We start from the raw sequence: 21,724 nt of genomic DNA, 5'->3' as shown, positions 1-21,724 counted from the left end.
TGGGGTGAATTGTATTTGCAGATACATTCTATTTTGCTCAAAAAGCACACAACTTATAGACAGTCAGTCACTGTGGCATTTTATAAATTCCTACTTTAGAAATAAAACCAGTCTGACTTCAAACCAAAACACAAACAAATTCTAAACAAGGCCTCACACATAACATGCATTGCCTGACCTAAAATGTCATCTCTTCTTTACACTGATAAAACATTTAATTCTCTCAGGGCAAGGACTTGAAAGAAATTCGGGGATTTATACATACATATTAATCAATTAAAACCTAACTGATTAAAGATTTAACAGCATCTTCGGTTTGTTTAATGCATCCTCATCGTTGTGTGACCCTTTGATCTTTTACTTATAAATTCTGTGTTTGATGCCACCTCTCTCACTAACACCTGAAGAAGGAGTGAGGTTCTGAAAGCTTGTGATTTGAAATAAACCTGTTTGACAATAACCTGGCGTTGTGTGATTTCCGACCTTGTCTACCCCAGTCCAACACTGGCACCTCCACTTCTTTTTGTTACAAAAGGAGAGATCTTCTGGTTTATTATGATAAAGGAGAAAATTATTTTAAAAAATGTACCTAAGAGCCAATTAGCAATCCAAACTAATTTCAGTCTGATTTATTTGAAACACGTCTATTCAGAGAAAAATTTGTTTTTCCTTAATATTAGGGTTATAAATGGATGACAACACAGTTTTAAGGTGGCAGTAAGCTCCAGGAAAGCACAGTTCTGAGCTTCTCTCCTCAACCCACAGAGCACTTGCCCTGGCTTATTTCTCTCCTGTATGAACAAGTTCTGATGCTGGTCAGTTCTCCCACAATAAAGATCTGCTATATTCCAAATCCCCTTTCTTCCATCTTTTCTCTCCCACCTCTTTTGCTCTGAAATGCTGTTTCAAACCCAGATGTTCTCTTTCTAGTTCCCAAAGTGCTGCTCATGGTTTCAATTTCCTATCCATCCCTCCTCTAAAGTACCAGTCCCAGGTTTTACCCTATCTTATACCATTCAGCAGCAACATTCTGACTCTGCTGAAAGAGAATTGTGCTGACACCACAGTGTGATCTACTTCCATAACTGACTCTGCTCTAATGGCTTGCTATGAGGTCTGGGCATCAGGCTCAGTCTTACACTATAGACTCTGCTCAGTTAGACCAATATCCCAATGCAGAGTTTTCTGCAGTTGTGTCTTCACCTAATCAAAGAATGACTGATTCTCCAGAGTTTCAACAAACTCGTTCATTTACATATTACTACATGGATAATTTCTTTTATGTATGAGAACTCCTTAGTTGTTATTTCAACATCTCTTCACACAGTCTTGACAGTTTATGAATATACAAATGAATGAATTAAGAGCAGATGAAGGCCTGACTCAACACTTCAATAAGATCATGGCTGATCTCATTATTCCATATTCGTGCCTAACCACATTATCTTTTCACCCCCTTGCTGATTATTAATCTATCCAATGTTGCCTTAAAACTATTCAAGCACTCTGCTTCTGCCATGATGTGAAGAGAACCCCAATGACTCTGAGAGAAAAACAAATTCTCCTCATCTCTATCTTAAATTAGTGACCTCTAATGATTCCTATTTCTTGATTTTCCCAAGTTGTAACTTTGACTTCTAAACTTGTCGGTATAAGGCTAGCCTATCCAACCTTTCTTCATAAGATACCCCACTCATTACAGATGTCTAACAAACCTAATAAACTGTGCTCAACATATTGACATCCATCTTAAATTAAAGAAACCAATACTGTACTCAAAACTCCAGGTGTAGTCTCATCAGTGCCCTGTATAACTGAAGCACTATCTCCCTATTTTTGTGTCAATTCCTTGCAATAAACAGTAAAATTCTGTTACCTTTCCGAATTACCTGACATACCAATATGCAAACATTTTGTAATTCATGCACTAGGGCACCCAGATCCTTCTGCATCTCAGAGCTCAGAATTTTGTTACCATTTAGATAGTATGATTTTTTATTCTTCCTGACAACATGGACAATTTTACATTTTCTCATATTGTACTCCATTTATCACATCTTTGCCTTCTCTATAGTCTATTGTAGCTTCCCTATGTCCTTGTCAATATTTACTTTCTACACTTTCTTTATGCCATGTGTAAATTTAGTAACCATACCTTTGGTGTCTTCACCCAATTCATTTATATAAATTGTAAAATGTTGAGGCCACAACACTGGGCTCTGTGGCACACTTCTTACATCTTGCCAACCAGAAAATGATTCATTTATGACTATGTGATTGTTGTTGGTGGAGTTACATCATTACATACACCACCATATTGGAGAACAGGATTATGTATCTGTTTTATGCTGATTTTAATTTCTGACAGTGTTTCTAGAATTATTTCTATCACCATATAAGTATAGCCACACAAGGAGCTGACATCAACAACCCAAGACAAATGTTTTTCATTGCGCTGCCTCCAGAGTTTCTTTTTAAATTTTCTATTACTTTGCAAAATGAGTGTCAAAAAGAGAAAAGGTCATCAGCCAACATCAACTAAAAAAACCTTTGCTCCTCTTATAAATTAAAATATAAGTTTAAATAGCCAATCGATCTTGACATGAGTGCAAGATCTGCTGGGTTCATAGGCTAGCAGTTTGTGTCTGCAAAATAGTTATTTTGTGCAACAGTTACATTCTCCAATGGGCAACAAAGTTTGGGAGGGACATGACCTTCTTTCACCTCCTCCATTTCATTATTTTCTTCTACTTTTTTTTAACATATTTGTTCACCTTCTTATCTGAGAATTTCTAATTTTTTCCCCTTTCTTTGATGTGGCAGTCCTCTGCAGTGTGAGGTTGTGTGGTTTATAATTATAAGTACAGACACAATACAATTGAATCCAAATATCACCATCTGCTATGGTGAGATTTGAAACCCACATCCCCAGAGCGTTAGCCTGGGGTTCCGAATTACTAGGCTAGCAACACACCACTACACCACCTGCCTATGTCAAACCCTTTGTTTTAAGTACAGTTATTAGTTAATCAGTTACAGTTCTCAAGGAGTACTTAGTTCTCCTACAATCCAAACACTTTCCAAAATTAAATTAAAAATAATGCAAGGAACACTTAATAAATAAGACAAGATCTATGAAGAATGTCTCATATTTACACATCTTTTGCTGTTTCGGATTCAATATCTCACCTTGCTGTTTGTGGGGATTTATTTGCTGAGTACAAATTGGTTGTCATGTTTCCAACATTGTTACTGTGACTACACATAAAAGTACTTAATTAGTTTTCAATCACTTTGACCCGTTAGAATTAGAATTAGGTTTTATTGCCACATGTATTCAAGGACAGGGATACAGGAGTACAATAAAATGTTTACAATGTTGCCACTTATGGCGCGATCTTAGGTACAAGGTACCTACGTACAAAATCTTAGGCAAAAAGTAGAAAAATACAGTAATCAGATAAAAGTTAACCTTATAGTTCTTCTCAGCATAAAGTCGTAAAATAAGAAATAAAGTTAAAAGTGCCAATTTACAGCCCTTCTTTAGCCATGGGCCTGAGTTGCTGTATGCTGGGCTTTCCTCATGAGGGCTCGATCTCTCTCCTGCACTGGGCTCAATCTCTCGATCCTCATACCTTCGCATGGTGTCTTGCCAATGATTGTCATCCGGGCTCACCAGCCGCCTCACCTTAGCTGCCAGAGTCCCACTCTGGTGCAGCTCCAGGGCTCCAGCCGCTTCCATGATGCCAGAAACCGCCAGCGTTCTGCCCGAGCACACCAACCACCTCGTCACCAATCGCCAAAGTCCATGCTCTGTGTTCCCAGCCACTGCCATCGCTGCTGCTGCCTCCACGACCGAGCTCTCTCCAGAAGATAAGTAGAAAAAAAACCGAAAAAAATGAAAATAGATCGAGAAAAGAAGGAAGAAAAGTAATCGGAACAGACAAGTTCCAGCTCAGGAGCCCTAATCTGCTACCATCTTGTAGCAAGATGGTCTTGAAAAATGCTAATGAAATGCAATCTTCTGTATGCTGGTTGTTAGTTGCTCTCACACTTCTCAATTAATGGTAGGCCCTTGGGTATGTTATAGAACAGAGACACCTAGGGGTTCATGTGCATGATTCTTTGAAGTTTGATCACATGTCATTGTTAAGAAGGCATTTAGCATGTCTGCCTTCATTGCTCAGACCTTTGAGTATAGGAGTTGGGACGTCATTTGAAGTTGTACAGGATGTTGGTGAGGCCTCTTATGTAGTACTGTGTGCGGTTCTGGTCGCCATGTTATTGGAAGGATATTATCAAGCTGGAGAGGATCCAGAAAAGATTTACCAGGATGTTGCTGGGAATGAAGGTTTTGAGTTATAAGGAGAGGCCGGATAGGCTGGGACCTTTTTTCACTGGAGAGTAGGGGCTTGAGAGGTGACCTTATAGAAGTTTATAAAATTTTGAGGGGCATAGATAAGGTGAATGGCATGTGTCTTTTCCCTAGAGTTGGGGATTTTAAGACTAGGGGGCATATTTTAAGGTGAGAGGAGAAAAATTTAAAAAAGACAGGAGGAGCAACCTTTTTACACAGAGAGTCATTCGTAGGTGGAATGAACTTCCAGAGGAAGTGATGGATGTGGGTGTAGTTACAACGTTTAAAACACATTTGGATAAGTACATGAATAAAAAATGTTTGGAAGTATTTGGGCAAGTGTAGGCTGGTGGGACTAGTTTAGTTTGTGATTATGGTCGGCATGGACTGATTGAACTAAAGGGTCTGTTTCCGTGCTGTATGACTCTATGACTCTATGACTTCCATTCCTAGATGGGTTAATATTATTTTGGAAACTCGATTTAACTGTTATTTCCACTGTTTTCTATAACAATTTTAAATTATAGGGTTTATTTTGTACCCTTCATAGTTCTTGTCAATAGTCGTGAAGATGGTGACGTTCTAATCATATTCTTTGGGGTCTATTAATAGATGTCAAATATATAACAGGAGGTTATACAAAGTGCTTGTGCCTTAGGTATTTAACATATATTCCCAATGATCTGTGGGACTTTGTTTCTCCACTCAGGCACACCTCTTTGGCAAAGTCTGAGAATATCTGCTTTTCTCATGAGAGAAGCTATGATAGAACTAAGCTACCTAACTTGCACACCAAACTAATTCTGTGCAGCCTTGTTCATTACTGCCAAAGATCTCCATATCACTGTAACTTAACCTCTGTCAAGCTGGCATTAATGGCATTTGGCACAATAGCCTGACTACTCCCCATTGATGCAGATAATTAGCATGGCAGAAGCTTTGTTTGTCAGAAGAATTCATCAGTCACATCCTTCCTGCAGACATGAATCTACTTAATTTGAGCTTCCTATCCTGACTGCTATATCTGGAAGCTCAGGCACCCAGGAGTTAAAGTTCCCACTCCAGTGTGTGCACATGAACAATAGGTTCATGTGATGCATAGTGTATAATCTATAACAATTAGCCCAGTTTTGGGGGTCAGTATGAGGTTAAACTGCATTTATTTGAATTAATGACTGCTGGGTCCTCTTTCCAGCGTGGCAACAGCTGCACAGGATCTCCATATGCAGAGAGCTGTGACGAACCAAGTGAGGACATGATGCTTTGAAACCAGGGGAGGCACAATAGTTGATTGGGGAAAGGAGAGAGACAGAAACTAGAAAATAAGGGCTCAAGAGTAAGCTGTTGATGCATGGATTTGGGGAAAGGCAGAGACTTAGGAATGAGAGCTTACTGAATATTGAGAATAGTGATGCTTCTGCATCAATGAGGTGGTGCTAACACCGACTCATGGTTGCTGTGGTGAAGATGAGCTTGGGCGCAGTATGAGATCCAGTGGCATTAGCAGCGGCTACATTGATGAGGTGGGCCCAAAGCAGACACATGGTGGTGGCAGAGTTGAGTTTGGCCCAGTGTGGTACCTGGTGGTATCGGTGGCATCTGCGTTGGTGAGGTCCAGCAAGGACTCATAGTGGTAAAGGCATCGGTGGAGGTGAGAAAGTGCCGAAGAACGGCAACTTTTGTTCCGGTGGCAGCAGCGCAGCAAAGGGGACTTGATCCTGGCCACGAAGCCTATTGCCCATGGTAGGGCACTTAACAAGAAGGTGTATAAAATTTAACACTTTTTTCTTTATTTTTCTGCCTTTATATTCTATGTTTTGGTTTATTTTTCTGTGCTTTCAGATGGCGCCAAATAACATGACAATAAATAAATCAAATCAAATCAAATCGAGTAAAGATCTGACTCAAGTTTGGCCCTCAAGCAGGCATTCTCTCAGTTTCTGCTTTATCCTGTCTTTAATGACTTATCTTGATTCTCACTGCAGCCTCCTAGTTCTTAGAATTTGTCACAAAATCACAAGCAAAAATCTCCAGGGGATGGAAATCAAAATTTATAAGTGCAGTAAGATTTGCAGAAGTCATGTGATCAGAGGTCGTGCGATCAGATGTGGTCAGTACATGACGTGTCCTAAACTCCAGGGTTGCCTTCAACTACAGTTGGAAACTTAGGTAGCAAACTTCTTTAAAGTGAAAGATCTTATAGATGGCATATATAACAATCAAAGCCTCTAATTAATCCCAGCTTATGTATAATGGTTTTCATTTAATGGTCTTGCAGGTGGTGTCCTATTACAGAAACAGGGATACTGTAATTTGAGAGATTTTAGTAGTCATAACACCTTCACTTTACATTAAACCAGTGTGTCCATGATCTGGATTATGAGCTAAGTTAGACTTCCCACACCCAATGTAAATTATGTGGTCAGGTCTGCCTGCACTTGGCCGACTTGCTGAACTTTCATTTTACGTCCAATGGGCCTTTAATTATTATGAGAAGTAATTTCAACCCCATCCAGGAGGAAGTCCTGCCTCCTGGAGCTGGCAGAAGAACAGAGACTGGCAGTTCCGTAGTGACGACTGGGAGTGGTGGTGATTGCCATTATTGCACTAAGGACACCGAGGAAGCATTCAGCAGTAGACAGGATCACAAGGTACAACCAGGATCACAGCAGGATTGGGCTGACAGATGATAATTTAGGGAAGTGAATCCCTGATTAGTGTGTGTTTGTGTGTGTGTGTGGGCAGTTCTCATAGAACCATAGAATCAGTTGGATAGGGCAGGGGAATGGTGGAGGGTAGACAATGGGAAGCATGAAAACTGTGTGAGGGTGGTGTGGTCTGTGATTAAATCAAAGTAGCAGAAAGAATCATGGTTTTCTTTTGTCCACAACTGGCTGAATTAACTTTACAGAGGCTGGTATCCCATTACCAAGTCATCCTTTATTTATACATGAACAGTCCTGGACTATAGTTCTGCAACAAACAGAGTCAGGCACCAGGGAATCAGTATCCCTGACATTCAACCTATTTATGTCAGCCAGGGCTCCCTGATTGTACTGGATTAACAGCCCCAATCAGGGAACTCATATTTTATGCGGTGCACCTGGCTGACCTTGTTATAATCATGGCTGTACTTAAGCAGACTGACTTTAAGCAGATGACTTGTCTCCAAGTCTTTTATGTCAGGTTTTATTGAAATTTTTATACAACACAAGGGTTTCAGAAACTTCTGAAAATATGATCATGTGATCAGCCTTTATATTTTGGATCTGAGGCAATTGAACTATGCTAAAGAGATGTCTATACAAGATTTCTATCCTGGAAGAGCTTAATCCCAAGCTCTTGGATGCCAGACTTTTTCCATACTCAATGCCAAGAATACATATTTGGTCATAAAGCTTATCCTGGAGTCACAAGAACTGACAACTTTTGTAATACCTTTTGGTAAATATCATTTTTACAGGTTATCATTTGGATTATCCATGAGCCAGGACATATTTCAACAACACATGGATCTTCTGGTTGAGAATGTATCAGGTTATCTCTGTGTCACAACGACATTGTAATTCTTGGAAGAACTAAACATGAGCATTACAAAAACCTCCACCAACTCATAACAGCAGCAAGGAAACATAATCTTTTTTTCAATTATAAAAAATAGTAAATCAACATGCACAAAATCTATTGGTTTGGTTCAAAGCACTCATCAAATGGTTTTAGATCTGATCTTATCAAAACATATGATGTAGAAAAGAAGCCTACACTACAAGACAATGGTGACTTACAAAGGAATTTCAGTTTCTATATCTTTTTATCCTCATATGTTCTGAATTTTGTGACCAAATCATTTCTTTTTCAAGGGCTTTTCTCTAAAATCACTCCATTCATATGTCAGGAAGATCACCAGAATATTTTTCAATCTCTCAGAAATACTCCATCACCTGGTCAGTATGTACTTCAATATTATGATTCCTCAAAGTCCACCCTCATTTGAAGCAGATGCATCCCAGAAAGGCCTCAAAGTGTGACTATGATGAATGGCAAGCCTTAGTATGTTTGGTATTGAGGTCTTGACAATAGCTCAGACTAACTACTCCAATACTGAAAAACAGACTTGTGTTTTAGATCTCGTGATACAATGATTTCATGTACACCTAAATGGCAAACACTTCACTTCTCATATCATCTACAAATGGTTATAAATGATCTGTTAAACTCTCTCACAAGAGTACCTTCATGATTACAATGTCTATTTGCGAAGCATCAAGAGTACAATTTAGAAATACAATACAAATCAGGCTCCCCAAAACAAATTTCATATGCTTTTAACTAATGTCCAATCCCCACCAAACAAAGTTATTCCTTTAGACCTACAAATGGATATTATTGAATCTGCACTGGTAGATAGTCTTAACAATATAATTTCTTTTGGTCACAGCCAAGCAGAACAGATCAAGCAAGCTACATCAGATGATGACCAGCTGCAGCATCTCAAAAAGAACATCATCATCAGTTAACCTGAATGCATGCAACATCCCAAGCTAATATGCTTTGTCTGGTCATTCAGAGGTGAATTCGGACTGTCCAAGACTTTAAGAGATGTTGTATCATTATCATTAAGTATACCTTGTGTAAATTTCCACTGAACCTCTCCTAATTTCTTGCTGTACCTTTTGTGGGAGCTCAGTGAAATCCCTGGAGAAATGACTATTTTTATGTTATCAGCATACCAATGATCTGAAGCCAAAGCTGCATCAAGTAAGGCAGGTAAAATGCTACAGCATGTTCAGCATTAGTAGCTTTGTATCTTTTCTGAATTTTTGTACCTGATGTGGCAATAATTATGAAATGACTATTGAAATATCTAACAATTGGCTTCTATTTCAGGATTATCATGGGTAAGATTGATTCCCTGTATCAAATTGAGCCTGGCAACTGACTGAGATATGTCAAGGCATCAACATTTTATCTATCCTTGCTAGTAATGTCACAATATCTTATTGGCCAACTGCCAGTTTTCAGCCTGAAAATGCTGAATATTTTCATTAAATTTTAATCTTCCATGTACTAACGTAAAGTTTTACTGTTTTAGCAGAAGTTAATTTTCTTGTAAATGGGGAATGAACCCATTTCCTAGACTGTACAGGAAAGTAGTCTTTCTGATGGAAGCAGTCTGCTTATATGGAAATAGGGAGATTGCCTGAGAGACTATGTAAATGGTTCCGTAGCTTTGCACCATTTTCCCTCCTCCCTCAGTCAGTGGTATTACTGAGGAGTTCAGTTCCCTTTCAGGGGCATCTATCCTTCCCTTCTAATGTGATTTAAAATGAGTTGAAACTAAATGATAAATGAGAAGATGGTTTTCTGTCTAATTTTTCTTTGTGAGTTAAAAGGTGACTTGTCCAAAATCAAAATTTTAGTAAAAAACCATCCTAGACAACCTCGTCCCAGTAATTCTTCGAGCAACAATTTTGAAGATCCATATCAATACAGCTTCTCAAATATCATGCAGACATAACTCCAAATATTGTTATGCCCAGTGAAGGTAAGTTATAGTCAAATGTTTTAAGGTACATATTTAATTCAATTTGACATCTGAAATAAATCATCCCTTTTTAAAATGAAGTATGTGCTCCTGCAAAAATTGCCACCAAAATTCACTCTGGTTTTGCATTCAAAAAAATGTGGGATGTTAAATTGATTGGCTGGCAGCTCCAGAAATGCCGGTAGTTATAGATCTCCATGGTGTGTGCTGTCAGGGCTGAAGACATGCCCATGGAGATCTAATAGATTTTAAACTGAGGTGAGTCAGGGGATTTTTGGCAAAAAGGGTTTTGGCACCTTACCAAAAAGAATGAAGGGGTTTGTGTGTATTTTAAAGTAAGTCTGGGTAGTAAAAGGGGGCAATATCATCTTCGGGAGAGGTAATGCCCTTTGTCCATCAGCTGGGGCCTTGCAATATCTAATTCTTTGATCCAACAATAGATAGTATGACATCAGCAGTCAATGGAACATATACATTAACACTTCCAGAACCATTAGCTGATACAATTACCAACACATTTGGAAAAGCTGTGCGAAGACCAATAGGAGGAAAGCCATGTTTGTCTCTTTTTAATTTTTAAATCCTTTCTGCAGAAAAAGAAGTAGGACAGAGACAGCAATAACCTATGCTTTAGAAGTGGAGGCTGTAACATTGTAACGACTTTCTGTTATGAAGACCACAGGCAACTCAGTTCATCACCTGCAGAAAGTCTATCTCTTTGAGAGAATCCTTAAAATAAGTTTGGCTGTTGAATTCAGCCAAAGTACACTTCAGGGGTGAAGATATCTTCGCTTCAGGCCTTCAACTCGTTTTTTTTCTTAAAAGACAGTCAACAGAATTATAAAACTATCCCTTTTCGTAAATGCTTGTAAATTATTCTCTTCATTGTACTCTTACTGGGTATGTGTACTTGTGTGAGTGGGTGATATCTCATGAAGGTTTGAGGTCAGTGCTTAAATATACATTTCTTTTGTTTAAACCCATGCAAAGCTACTGCTGGTTAATTAAACTGTCTGCACGCAGCCACAGATTAAAGAGCCATACAAATTTTTCTCTCAAAAATTTATTGATCTCACACTGCTGGAAAGGGAACAAGGATTTCAGTAGTTCTTTCTCACCCTATTTGTAACAATGTGGTCGTGTATGTAGTACACCAACAATTACACAATGATAAAATATCTCATTTACTCTGATGTTTCTTGCCTTATCTAGTCTTATAAACCAATCTCCCCCCCTCAAATGGTATGAATCAAAATCCCACCATCAGACAGTGTGATATGTCGAATGGATATTTTGTTCTCGTGTTTCAGATTTTTGATGAAAATTGATTAACTAATGTGAAAAAAACAGTCAAACATAAAAATAAAAAAAACATTTCTTCAGCTTGTCTCCATCAGAAGATAGAATATTTTAACTGATCTTAACATGTCATTTTTTTTGTTAGTACAGTCATGAATTAAATGTCAAACTTTAAAAAAACTGTCTTTGCCTCCGCTATTAAACATTATTTTTGAAAGTTGCAATAAATGTTAATTCTAAACCATTTTCAATCTCAGTAAAAACATGAGGAAGAAAAGCATTCATTTGATACCACACAGTGCAATTACTAAGTTCAGAGATTTATTCATTCATTGCAATAGCAAAATGAATAAAAACAACGGTTCCAAAATGGTTCATCCACTTTGGTGGATTCCTGTTTTATTTCAAACATGGATCTAATTAGGTGAGGCCTGAGATTTTCAAAGGAGATTTTGTGGTCTTATTTCAGGGTGGAATCAATCCATCCCAAATAAGATCAATGACGTGAAGACAGCTTAGCCAGTTTGGAGCTCTTCCCTCAATTGGGCATCAAAAGAAGCATAGGTGAATGTATATCTGGCCTCACCATAGGCATAAATTGACAGAACAAGTGAAAGTTAGAATCCACCTAAGGGTCAAGGCCAGGGTCAGGGCCTGATGTTTGAAGACCCTGTCTTTACCAGACCAATAATTGAGTTTGTTACTCTGACATGATCAATGGTAGCAATTAATAATAGATGCAGTACTAGTATGATTGCTGAATGCTGTCCCTGTGGAATTTTCGAGCCAGTAATTTTTATAATTTTCATGCATAGATGTCATAACAATACTCAAAAGGCTGCTGCAACAAATTTTCATTCATCTCTTTCTTCTTCAGTTGTTTCTGTGTGATCTGCTCTCCATTTTTTTCTCTTGGATGTCAATTGAGCTGATGACATCTCGTACAATTGCGCAAGAAGCTAGTCGAGCTTTTGCTTCAGATATAGAGCAGTGTCTCATTAATGCCACCATTGCTGTAGGAATAATCTGAAAATACCATAAAGCATTACAGACTTACAAAGGTGACAGCCCATGTGAAAATATTCATGGTTGAGTTAATCGACAGGTTTGAAGAAAAGGCTTCCAGAAAGACTTGAACTAATATTTTACGTCATTTTGCTTTGAAAATTTTTTTTACATACTGTTCCATGAACATGTGTTTGATTAACATTGTCATAATTAATTTTCAACCTACTTTATGAAATTCCATACTGAAGAATGATATAAATTTCAATCATGTTTGCAATAAGTGTTCCAAGGTTCAAACAAATGAAAATAAGATAGTTAACGTTCTCATACTTCTGAGTGCATAGAAACATAGGAATAGGAAGAGGCCATTCAACCCACCGAGTTTTCTCCGTCATTCAATCGGATATAGCTGATTATCTACTTCAATGCCTCTTTCCTGTGTTATCCTCATGTTCCTTGTTGTCATTAGTCTCCAGAAACCCATTGATTTCTGTCTTGAACGTGCTCAATATTTAAGCTTCCACAGTTGTATGGGGTAAAGATTTCCAAAGATTCACCACCTTCTGGGTGAAAGTTCCTCCTCAACTAAATCTTAAATTGCCTAACCTTTATTCTAAGACTATGCCCCTTGCTTCTAGACTCACCAGCCAGGAAACATCATACCTACACTCATCCTGCTCCCTAAGCTTCAATGAGACCACCTCTCAATCTTCGAAACTCTGGAGAATATGACTCTTCTTCCTTGAGCTCTCCTCATAAAAGCAAACCACCAGCCGTGGGATTAGTTTGGTGAGCTTCCATTGCATTCCTGCTATGGCAAATATATCTATTTTTTCATAAGAAGACCAAAACTGTGTTCAATACCCAAGGATCCATACAAATGCAGCAACACATCTCTATATTTATAATCAAATCCTGCAAGTAAGGTCTAGATTTGTATTTGCTTGCTGTATCAAACTAGCTTTTATTATGTCATGAACAAGGAAAGTCAGGTCACTTTAGGCACCAGCAATTCCCAATCTCTCTGTTTAAGAAATACTCTGCCTTTCTGTTTTATCTAGAAAGCAGGATAACTTCACACTTATTCACATTAACTTCCATATGTCAAGTTCTAGCCCATTCATGTGGTCTGTCCACTCTCCCTTGAAGCATCCTTGCTTCTTCCTTAAACATGCATACTTAGCTTTGTGTCATTAGCAAATTTGGGAATATGACATTTGGTCCCCACATCCAAATCACCGGTAAAGGTTTCGAACAGTTGACGCCCGAGCATTGATCAGTGCAATACCCCACTTGTCATTCTGAGAATGACCTGTTTATTCCTACTGTCTGTTTTCTGTCTGTTAACCAGTTCTCATGTACACTAACATACTCCCTCCAAGTTCATGCACTCTAATTTAGTGTATTGACCTCCTGCGTGGGACCTTAACAAAAACCTTTGGAAAATATAAAGACAGCAGCTAGTTGTCTATCCTACATAGTGTAGCTATCCCACAAGTAACATCTTCAAGTGTCTCCAATAAGTTTGTCAATCAATTTCCCTTTTATACATCCATGTGGACTCAACTCAATCCAACTTTAACATTCTGTTCTAATTACCCAGTTATCTTATCCTTATAAATAGATTTGCACATTTCTCTTACTATTGATGTCAAACAAACAGATGTGTAGTTCTTTATTCTCCCTTCCTTCTCAAACAGGTTGCATTTGCTACTTTTCAGGTGGGTTAAGGCATTAACAGGCAGCTAAAAAGTTATAATCCTGCTTAATTTGTACCTTGCTGCTGCTCAGCGAGAAATGCATGAAATATGCAGAGTTGCTCGAGCACTGAGATAGGCGGATATCTGGTGAGTGGTGAGGTGTTCTTGGAATGGCATAGATGGGGATAGAATCAAACATAACGGATAGCATAGGGCAGGGTAGGTAGTTACTGAGGTGCATTTAGCAAGATACAACAAGAAATTTCACTAAGCTTCATGTCAGGAAGCCTCCAAAAAATTCAATGCAGCTGACCCAAAAAAAACCCCAAGATTCAGCTGAAGGAGTTTTACAAAATTGTTCGCAGAGCAATATGATTTCCCTTATGGGTTTAACTGTAGTTGGATCAAAATTGTATTTATCTCAAGGAGAATCATAAGAGACCTTTTGAAATTTAATTGAAATTTCCAAGGGTAAACAGAAACTGATAGACAACGCTTTTTATGCAGATGTATATTATTCTTCATAGCTCATTAAAAACCTGACAGAAAAAAAGCCACTCAAATTAAAGGCTGCAACTGTTAAAAATATATTTACCTTGACTAAGAGATAATGGATAAGTTGACAATCCAGACCTGGGCTGACCCAATTTCTAAAATAGAAACAGGACTCAACAATTTAGATAGCATCTATTTTTAGAATCATAGAATCCCTACAATGTGGAAACAGGCCCTTCGGCCCAACAAGTCCACACCAACTCTCAGAGCATCCCACCCAGACCCATGCCCCTATGACCCTATGACCCACTTAATCTACACATCCCTGAACACTATGGGCAATTTAGCATGGCCAATCCACTTAACCTGCACATGTTTGGACTGTGGGAGGAAACCGGAACACCCAGATGAAACCCACACAGACACAGAGAGGATGTGTAAACTCCACACAGACAGTCACCCCAGGGTGAAATTGAACCCAGAGGCAGCAGTGCTAACCACTGAGTGACTGTGTTGCCCTAAGTTTGAACGGTGTAGAAGCCTGGCTTTGGTTAGCCATTTTGTCCATTTTGATCTCAAGAAAACTTGTCCAGACAGTTCTCGTGACCACTCTTGGCTAAATTAACTGTCAATGGCACGTGAGTGTTGGGTTTTCTTTCTAATAACAGGAGTTACAAAGGTTTGATTCCAGAGTGGGCAGTCTGGGCAAGGTGACCAGCACTTCTTCCTAATCTGCTGAAAAATTTTCAACTATAATTCCTGCACGACCTGGAAAAGTGACCTTCACATGATTGCTAGAAGCTGCTGTACCTACTGACTCCACTTACAATGGACAATTCCAACTATTCAGTTGCAGAAGCCTTTGCAGTTGCTAAATCTTGCTTCATGTTTCAACCTCTTCACTGCAGGAAGAGAATTGTTAAGCAAATCAGGCCTGAAATGATAGTAGAGACTGATCTCATTTTCATCTTTATACATTTTTCCTTACTTAAGTCTTTACATCTGTATTTAGCTAAATTCTTTAGCATTTGTTATTTACTTAACTTTAAACAATATTTGCATAATAAGCTATCCTTTCACCTTGTTTAAAGCATAATGCTGTGCTACTGGTTACTTTAAATTCAAACATCCATAATTAACAGAGGTCTACATGCAAGCATATATAAATTATTAGTTTATGTATAAAATCCTGATACATTTGACAAAGTAGATGTGGAGAGGATGCTTCCTCAAATGTGAGGATCTAGAACTAGGGATCACCTTTTAAGAGCTGGGTGTGACCCATTTAAAACTGAGAGAAGGCATTTTTTTTTCTCAAAAGTTTGAGCGTCTTTGGAACTCTCTTCCTGAAAAGGTGGTGGTAGCAGAGTGTTTTAATCTAGTTAAACAAAGGCAGATATATTCTTCTAAGCAATGTTATCAGGTTTGGCAGAAATGTTGGTTTGAGGACACAGTCAGATCAGCCGTGATCTTATTGAATGGTGGAGCAGACTGAAGGGTCTGAATGGCTGACTCTTGCTCCTAATTAATAAGTCAATATGTTTGCAGACCACTCTGAGGACACTTCTGGTACATGGCAGATGCAGTATAATTTGGATTAATATGAAGTTATCCAATTTAGTTGCAAAAATAGGAACATAGATTATTATCAAATTGGCTATTAATTAAGAGAGGGGAATGTCTAACATACATGCAATGTATGAATGTCCTCGTGCACTGATGGTAAGTACCCAGGCGCAGCAGATGGTAAAGAAATCAAGTAGTATGTTAGGCTTATAATGACAGAATTTGAGTACAGGAGCAAGGATGTTTTGCTGCAATTATACGGAGCCTTGGTGAGATCACACCTGGAATATTGCGTGCAGTTTTAGTCTCCTTATCTTAAGAAGGAAGTTCTTGCTATAAAGGGGAATGCAGCAAAGATCTACCAGACCAATTCCTGTGATGGCAGGACTGACACATGAGGAGAGGTTGATTTGTTAGGATTATATTCAGTTCAGAAGAATGAGAGGGGATCTCAGAACTAGACAAAGTAGATACAAGAAGGCTGCTTCTGCTGAAGGGAGAATCCAGTAACTGAGAAAGCTGCAATATAAAGGGACTTAGGGATACTTATGCACAAACCAAAGAAAGCGAGCACACAGGTGCAGCAGGTAACATGGAAGGCTAATGGAATGTCGGACCTTATTTCAAAGGGGTTGGAACATAAGAGTATGAATGTCTAACTGCAACTATACAAGATATTGGTGAGACCACATCTGGAGTTCTGAGAGCAGCTTTTTAAGAAAATATACTATTTCATTGAATACAGTTCAGAGAAAGTTCACTAGGATTATCCCTGGTCTGAAGGGATTGCCTTATGAGCAAAGGTTAAACAGGTTGGGATTCTACTCATTGGAATTAAGAAGAATAAGAGGTGACCTCATTGAAAAATATGGGATTCTTAAGGGGCTTGAAGGGATTAAGGCTGAGAGAATGTTTCCCCTGAAGGGAGAGTCTAAGACTAGAGGGAATAGGCTCAGAATAAAGCGGTGCCAATTTAAGACTGAGATGAGGAGGAATTTCTTCTTTCAGAGGGTCGTGAGTCTTTGGAACTCCTTGTCATGGAGAGCCGTGGGTGCAGAATCCCAGGGTGTACCAGCTGAAGAAGGAATATAGCATTAAAAAAATTGGGAAATGAATCAACTAGTGAGTTCCTGTGCTACATTGCTATTAGATATTCTTATTTTCGCTCTTACTTCCTGCATCTGCAGGTATGCCTTTTTCTCTCTCCAATGTGCTATTGGTGCTGTAACCGATTATTGTGTTGAACTGATTCCATAATGTAGTGACTTCTTTTATTATGTCTACATTACTAACACTCATGCGTTATGGAAACAGCAGTGTTGAAAGCTGCAGTATTCTAATTGACCTTTAACGTTGGTGAATAGTTTCTGAGGTTGGAAAGTGTCTAGTGAACAATTTCCGTTACGTAATATTTTATTCTTCTTACCTCATTCATTTCTGCAGCATGCTGAATGTGTTGTGAAATTTCCACATTTTTCATCTTTTCATTTAGTTCATCTGTTTCATAAATAGTCTTTAACAATGTTTCAAAACATTTAGTTTGGGTCTGACCTGTAAGTCTCTAATGGAAGAAAGGAATATAAATGCATACTTTCCTGTCAATCAATGGTTATGTGGATTGTTACCTTCTTCTATACTTTTGCTGTAAACTGAGGGATATTAGCATTATGGAATTACTTTTATACATTTTTCAACCAATGTTAGCATTAATTACTATCAAAATTATACTTCGTGCCGTTAGAGGAAGAGTAAATGCCCTCTAATTAACATGGGCAGCATTTCCCGATCAGAGGAGAGATAATAGTTTGGGAGTGCGGTGTGAGTGGTCTGATTAGTAATGAAGGGGTAGGGAGATGGGAGGAGATGGGGCTACTTAGTAGGGTGAGGGGCCAAAGCAAGAACTTAGGGGCACTGCTGGCCTTGCCTCCTTTCAGCTGCTGTGTTTCCCAAACCTAGCAAAACACAGTTCACTATGAAGCAAATTAAATGTGAGACTCTTAAATGGTTGACACACTTCTTGAGAGCAGGTTCGTTGCTTACTCACTGGTTTGCTTCCAGTAAACTTGGAATTGGGGTGGTAGGTTAGTGTCACCTTTGATATGGGTCAAATTTGACATTTTTAAAGAAACTTGAGATCTCACTGATTTTTGGGAAGTTAAAATTCATCTTAAAGCTCCTCTGATCATTGCAAATAATTTTCTTCAACTCTAGCCTCCAAGTATATGGCTTTACTCATCAGTAAGTCACACAGGTCACCAAGAGAGAATGTCAATTTGTGACAAATTGTACGTAGTTTTGCTCGCTGACCCATTAATTATATAGTCCAAAGATTAGTTTGTTCACTTCTAATCAAACTATTTTTGTGATCTTCATGATGGTTTTAAAGAAGAGGAGGACAGTGCAGGTGGAACAGTATTTATTAGCTTTCACCACCACATAGCTACTATTTGATTTACTCATCAAGTCTTTAATTATTGATGTCTTAACATTTCAAACTGTTTCCAAGAACTTATTTAAACAACTATAATTATAACAAACACAGAGAACATGTCAGCAGGGTCCGGTAACATCTGTGGAAGGAGAGACTTCTGGCATTTTTTTATTGATATAACTTCTTCAGAACTGTTCTGAAGATGTCATATTGGACTTGAAACATTCACTCTGTTTCTGTTTTCACAGATGTTGCCAGACCTGCTGAGCTTCTCTGGTATTTCCTGTTTGTTTCAGATTCCCAGGATCTACAGCATTTTGCTTTTAAACCCAATCAAAATATTCTTTATGAAATAACTTCTGTATTATTTAGCTGTAAAGCAATATACATTTTTCATTCCTAAAAATTATTATGAATGTATGAAAATGTTAGTAAAGCAAAAAAAGAACTGTACTATTTTGTGCAAAACACTTAATTACTCCTCAACAATGCACAACTCTAAATTTACCCAAGATTTGAATGGTGATACTATGTTTGGAGAGGGTCTGCAGAGAACTCTTGCATTCTTGGATTAAATCCAAGAAGTCTGATTGATGAAGCATGTTTTTTCCTTCATTGCAACCTTTTTTAAATGTCAATGTTATTAATAATTGGTCACTATTAAATTAATAATCATTGTTGTCTTTGTTCCCATTCATTTTAATCTCTTCGTTTTTAATCTAGATAAGTTTTCGTTTACTCTAAATCTAGTTTCAACATACTGCATATGGCTCTAACCACTCATTGTCATGATTTTAAAAGTAAGCTTACTACACTTGTCAGAGTCTTCCCGTTTTGCTACTGTCTATAAGGTTTTAAGCCAAAGCTTTTTGCAACGTAAGTACTACTAATTTATCTCTGATTTAATCTTCCAAGTTGAATTAAAGATTTAAAATTGTAAGGTGCTCCTGGTGGAAATAAAATTAGCGCATTTTCGTTGCTCATTCTTTCCTATTAGCAGGTTTGATGATATCCAGGTTCTTCAGCTAGGTTCTCATTAATAAAATGTAATCTTACTGACTGTCATTTCAATAGCTTTTTGGGAGTATCTACAATTATGTTGATATTGGGATGTTAACCAAAAGTTGCAAGCTTCAACTCAAATCAATTGGACAACTGAGTGCCACGTTAAACAGGCCCAAGCTATAGGAGATCTTGGCTTCTAACTTTAATGTTAATTGAAAACAATTGGCAAGGCTAATTAGAGTTGACCATTTCTGTAGTATAACCAGCCATAGATTAATGAGAGATAGTAGGAACTGCAGATGCTGGTGAATCCGAGACAACAAGGTGCAGGGCTGGATGAACACAGCAGGACAAGCAGCATCATAGGAGCAGAGAGGCTGACGTTTCGGGCCTAGACCCTTCATCAGAAAAGGGGGAGGGGAAGGGGGGAGGTTCTGAAATAAATAGGGAGAGAGTGGGAGGCAGATAGAAGATGGATAGAAGAGAGGGTAGGTGGAGAGGAAACAAACAGGTCGAAGAGGTGGGGATGGGGCCAGTAATAGTGAGTGTAGGTGGGGAGTTAGGGAGGGGATTGGTCAGTCAATGACTTTTTGGTGAATGTACAAAGAACATAGCTTTCCAATTTTGTATTATGATTATTGTCTGAATTGATCTATATTCAGAGAATAAATTAGAAGATTTAATCAGTGAAAGGTGGGTAGCCTGCAAATAGTTATAGAACACAACATAGAGAATATGCTGACCTGACAAGTAAACATGGGATTATATAGTTTCCATTATCTGTATTATTTTTGGACGTGGAGTTTACTTAAAATTACAATGCTTCATTCTTGTAAGTAAGGGGATGAAAGGTTATTAGGGGTGGATGAGAATATGAAGTAACCAGATCAGGCATGAACTTAATGGTAGAGCAATCTGCTCGGGCAGAGTGGCCGACTCCTACTTCTAATTTACATGTTTATGTGATTTTACTGCAATAATTCAGATACAATTCATACTTGTGAATGGTTAACTTTAAATTTTGGAATGATTTTGAAATCAAACTTCATTTATTTTTCAACCTACCTGGAGGATGTATAAAGCCCGATCAAATAATTTCGAGTTACTGACTTTGAGGTCAATCATAAAATTGTAATAGACTTTCCCTTTCAAAACATGTGCACCTGTACTAATTGCGTTCAGTATCCATTTTGTACTCAGTTCATGCTGAAACATCTGTGAAGAACAACATTGTTTTTATTGACGATTTCATACTTTTTTATGTAAGTAATATACATGATGGTCAAAAAATGATCAGATAGTGACAAAAAGGCATTACCTGAATGTAGCATCCTTCATAATTGGGCAACGTTGCTGGCCACATGACACTGATTATAACAGAAAACACTTTCTTTAGCTGTTTCTGGTAATTAATAGAAAAGGGGAAAACTTTAAAACAAGAAATGATCATTTGGCCCACTCTGTAAAATTGTCTATAACCTAGCAGTACTTAATAATTTAGTACTTAACCTAAGTGTCTAAACTTCTGAGGGCAAGTTCAGCATAATTACTCCGCAGTTCTTCAACGTGACTAAAACAAAATTCCAGATTGTCCAACTGCCGTTAATATTCAAACTTGACCTACATTTCTTCTCCTGTCCTTAGTTCTAGTAACAGAAGAAACAGTCTATATTATTTCTCTGGGAGTTCTACTGATCTCTCGTCAAAGTTACAGCAAGTGTTTGGAAGGACCTTGCTGAATTCAATGCCCTGTCATTTTAAGATGAAAGTATGTCCACTGGAATTTTTTGCCTTGGCTATGGGTAAAACAAATGTGCAATACTGGCTAGATGCAAGTATCTTCATCATGACAGCTATTAAAGTGAGCCTTTATAGCAATCCAAAACTGAAACAAGTACAGTTTTTCAGGTAGCAAAAGGAGACGCCATCCACTTGAACAATTATATAGAAATAGAATCAATCAAGGCTTTTGTGGTTGATTTACAAATTTCCACAAAGGCACAGTCCTATTGTTATAAGAAGATCTCTCCAAATTGCCTCCATCTTTGAAATCTCTGAACTCATTTCTACATCATTTAATTTTCATTCTTATTCACATTTCTTTATTTTCCCATCCTGTTTTCACAACTGAAAGAAAAATTGATCTCACTGTCTGTTGTACCCTGTTCAAAATTCTACCATCTCTCTGCCTCATCCTCTTCCTTTTAAAAACCTCAAAAGGATAAATTTGTGGTCAAGTTGTAATATATTATAGATGCTCTCTGTTTTTGTTAGAAAAGCATGAATAAAATTAGTTCAATAACGGCTGCTTGCAATGA

The 21,724-nt window shown here is 38.0% G+C and overlaps 1 protein-coding gene across 1 annotated transcript in view; it reads right to left on the bottom strand.

Moving 5' to 3' along the window:
- Positions 1-11,516: 11,516 nt before the first annotated feature.
- gckr (glucokinase (hexokinase 4) regulator) overlaps positions 11,517-21,724 on the bottom strand; it is a 59,510-nt gene continuing 49,302 nt past the window's right edge. Inside the window, exons 16-19 of the mRNA XM_020519366.2 lie at positions 20,725-20,808; positions 20,472-20,621; positions 17,397-17,531; positions 11,517-12,227 (exon numbers count right to left, since the gene is read on the bottom strand). Of these exons, the coding sequence (XP_020374955.1) occupies positions 12,075-12,227; positions 17,397-17,531; positions 20,472-20,621; positions 20,725-20,808 (522 nt within the window). The 3' untranslated portion in view covers positions 11,517-12,074. The remainder of the gene's footprint in view (positions 12,228-17,396; positions 17,532-20,471; positions 20,622-20,724; positions 20,809-21,724) is intronic.

Source organism: Rhincodon typus, chromosome 5, assembly GCF_021869965.1.
Source record: "Rhincodon typus isolate 14 chromosome 5, sRhiTyp1.1, whole genome shotgun sequence".
Classification (NCBI taxonomy): Eukaryota; Metazoa; Chordata; class Chondrichthyes; order Orectolobiformes; family Rhincodontidae; genus Rhincodon; species Rhincodon typus.
The sequence above is the reverse complement of the archived record's forward strand: the minus strand, read 5'-3'. Positions and strand labels throughout refer to the sequence as shown.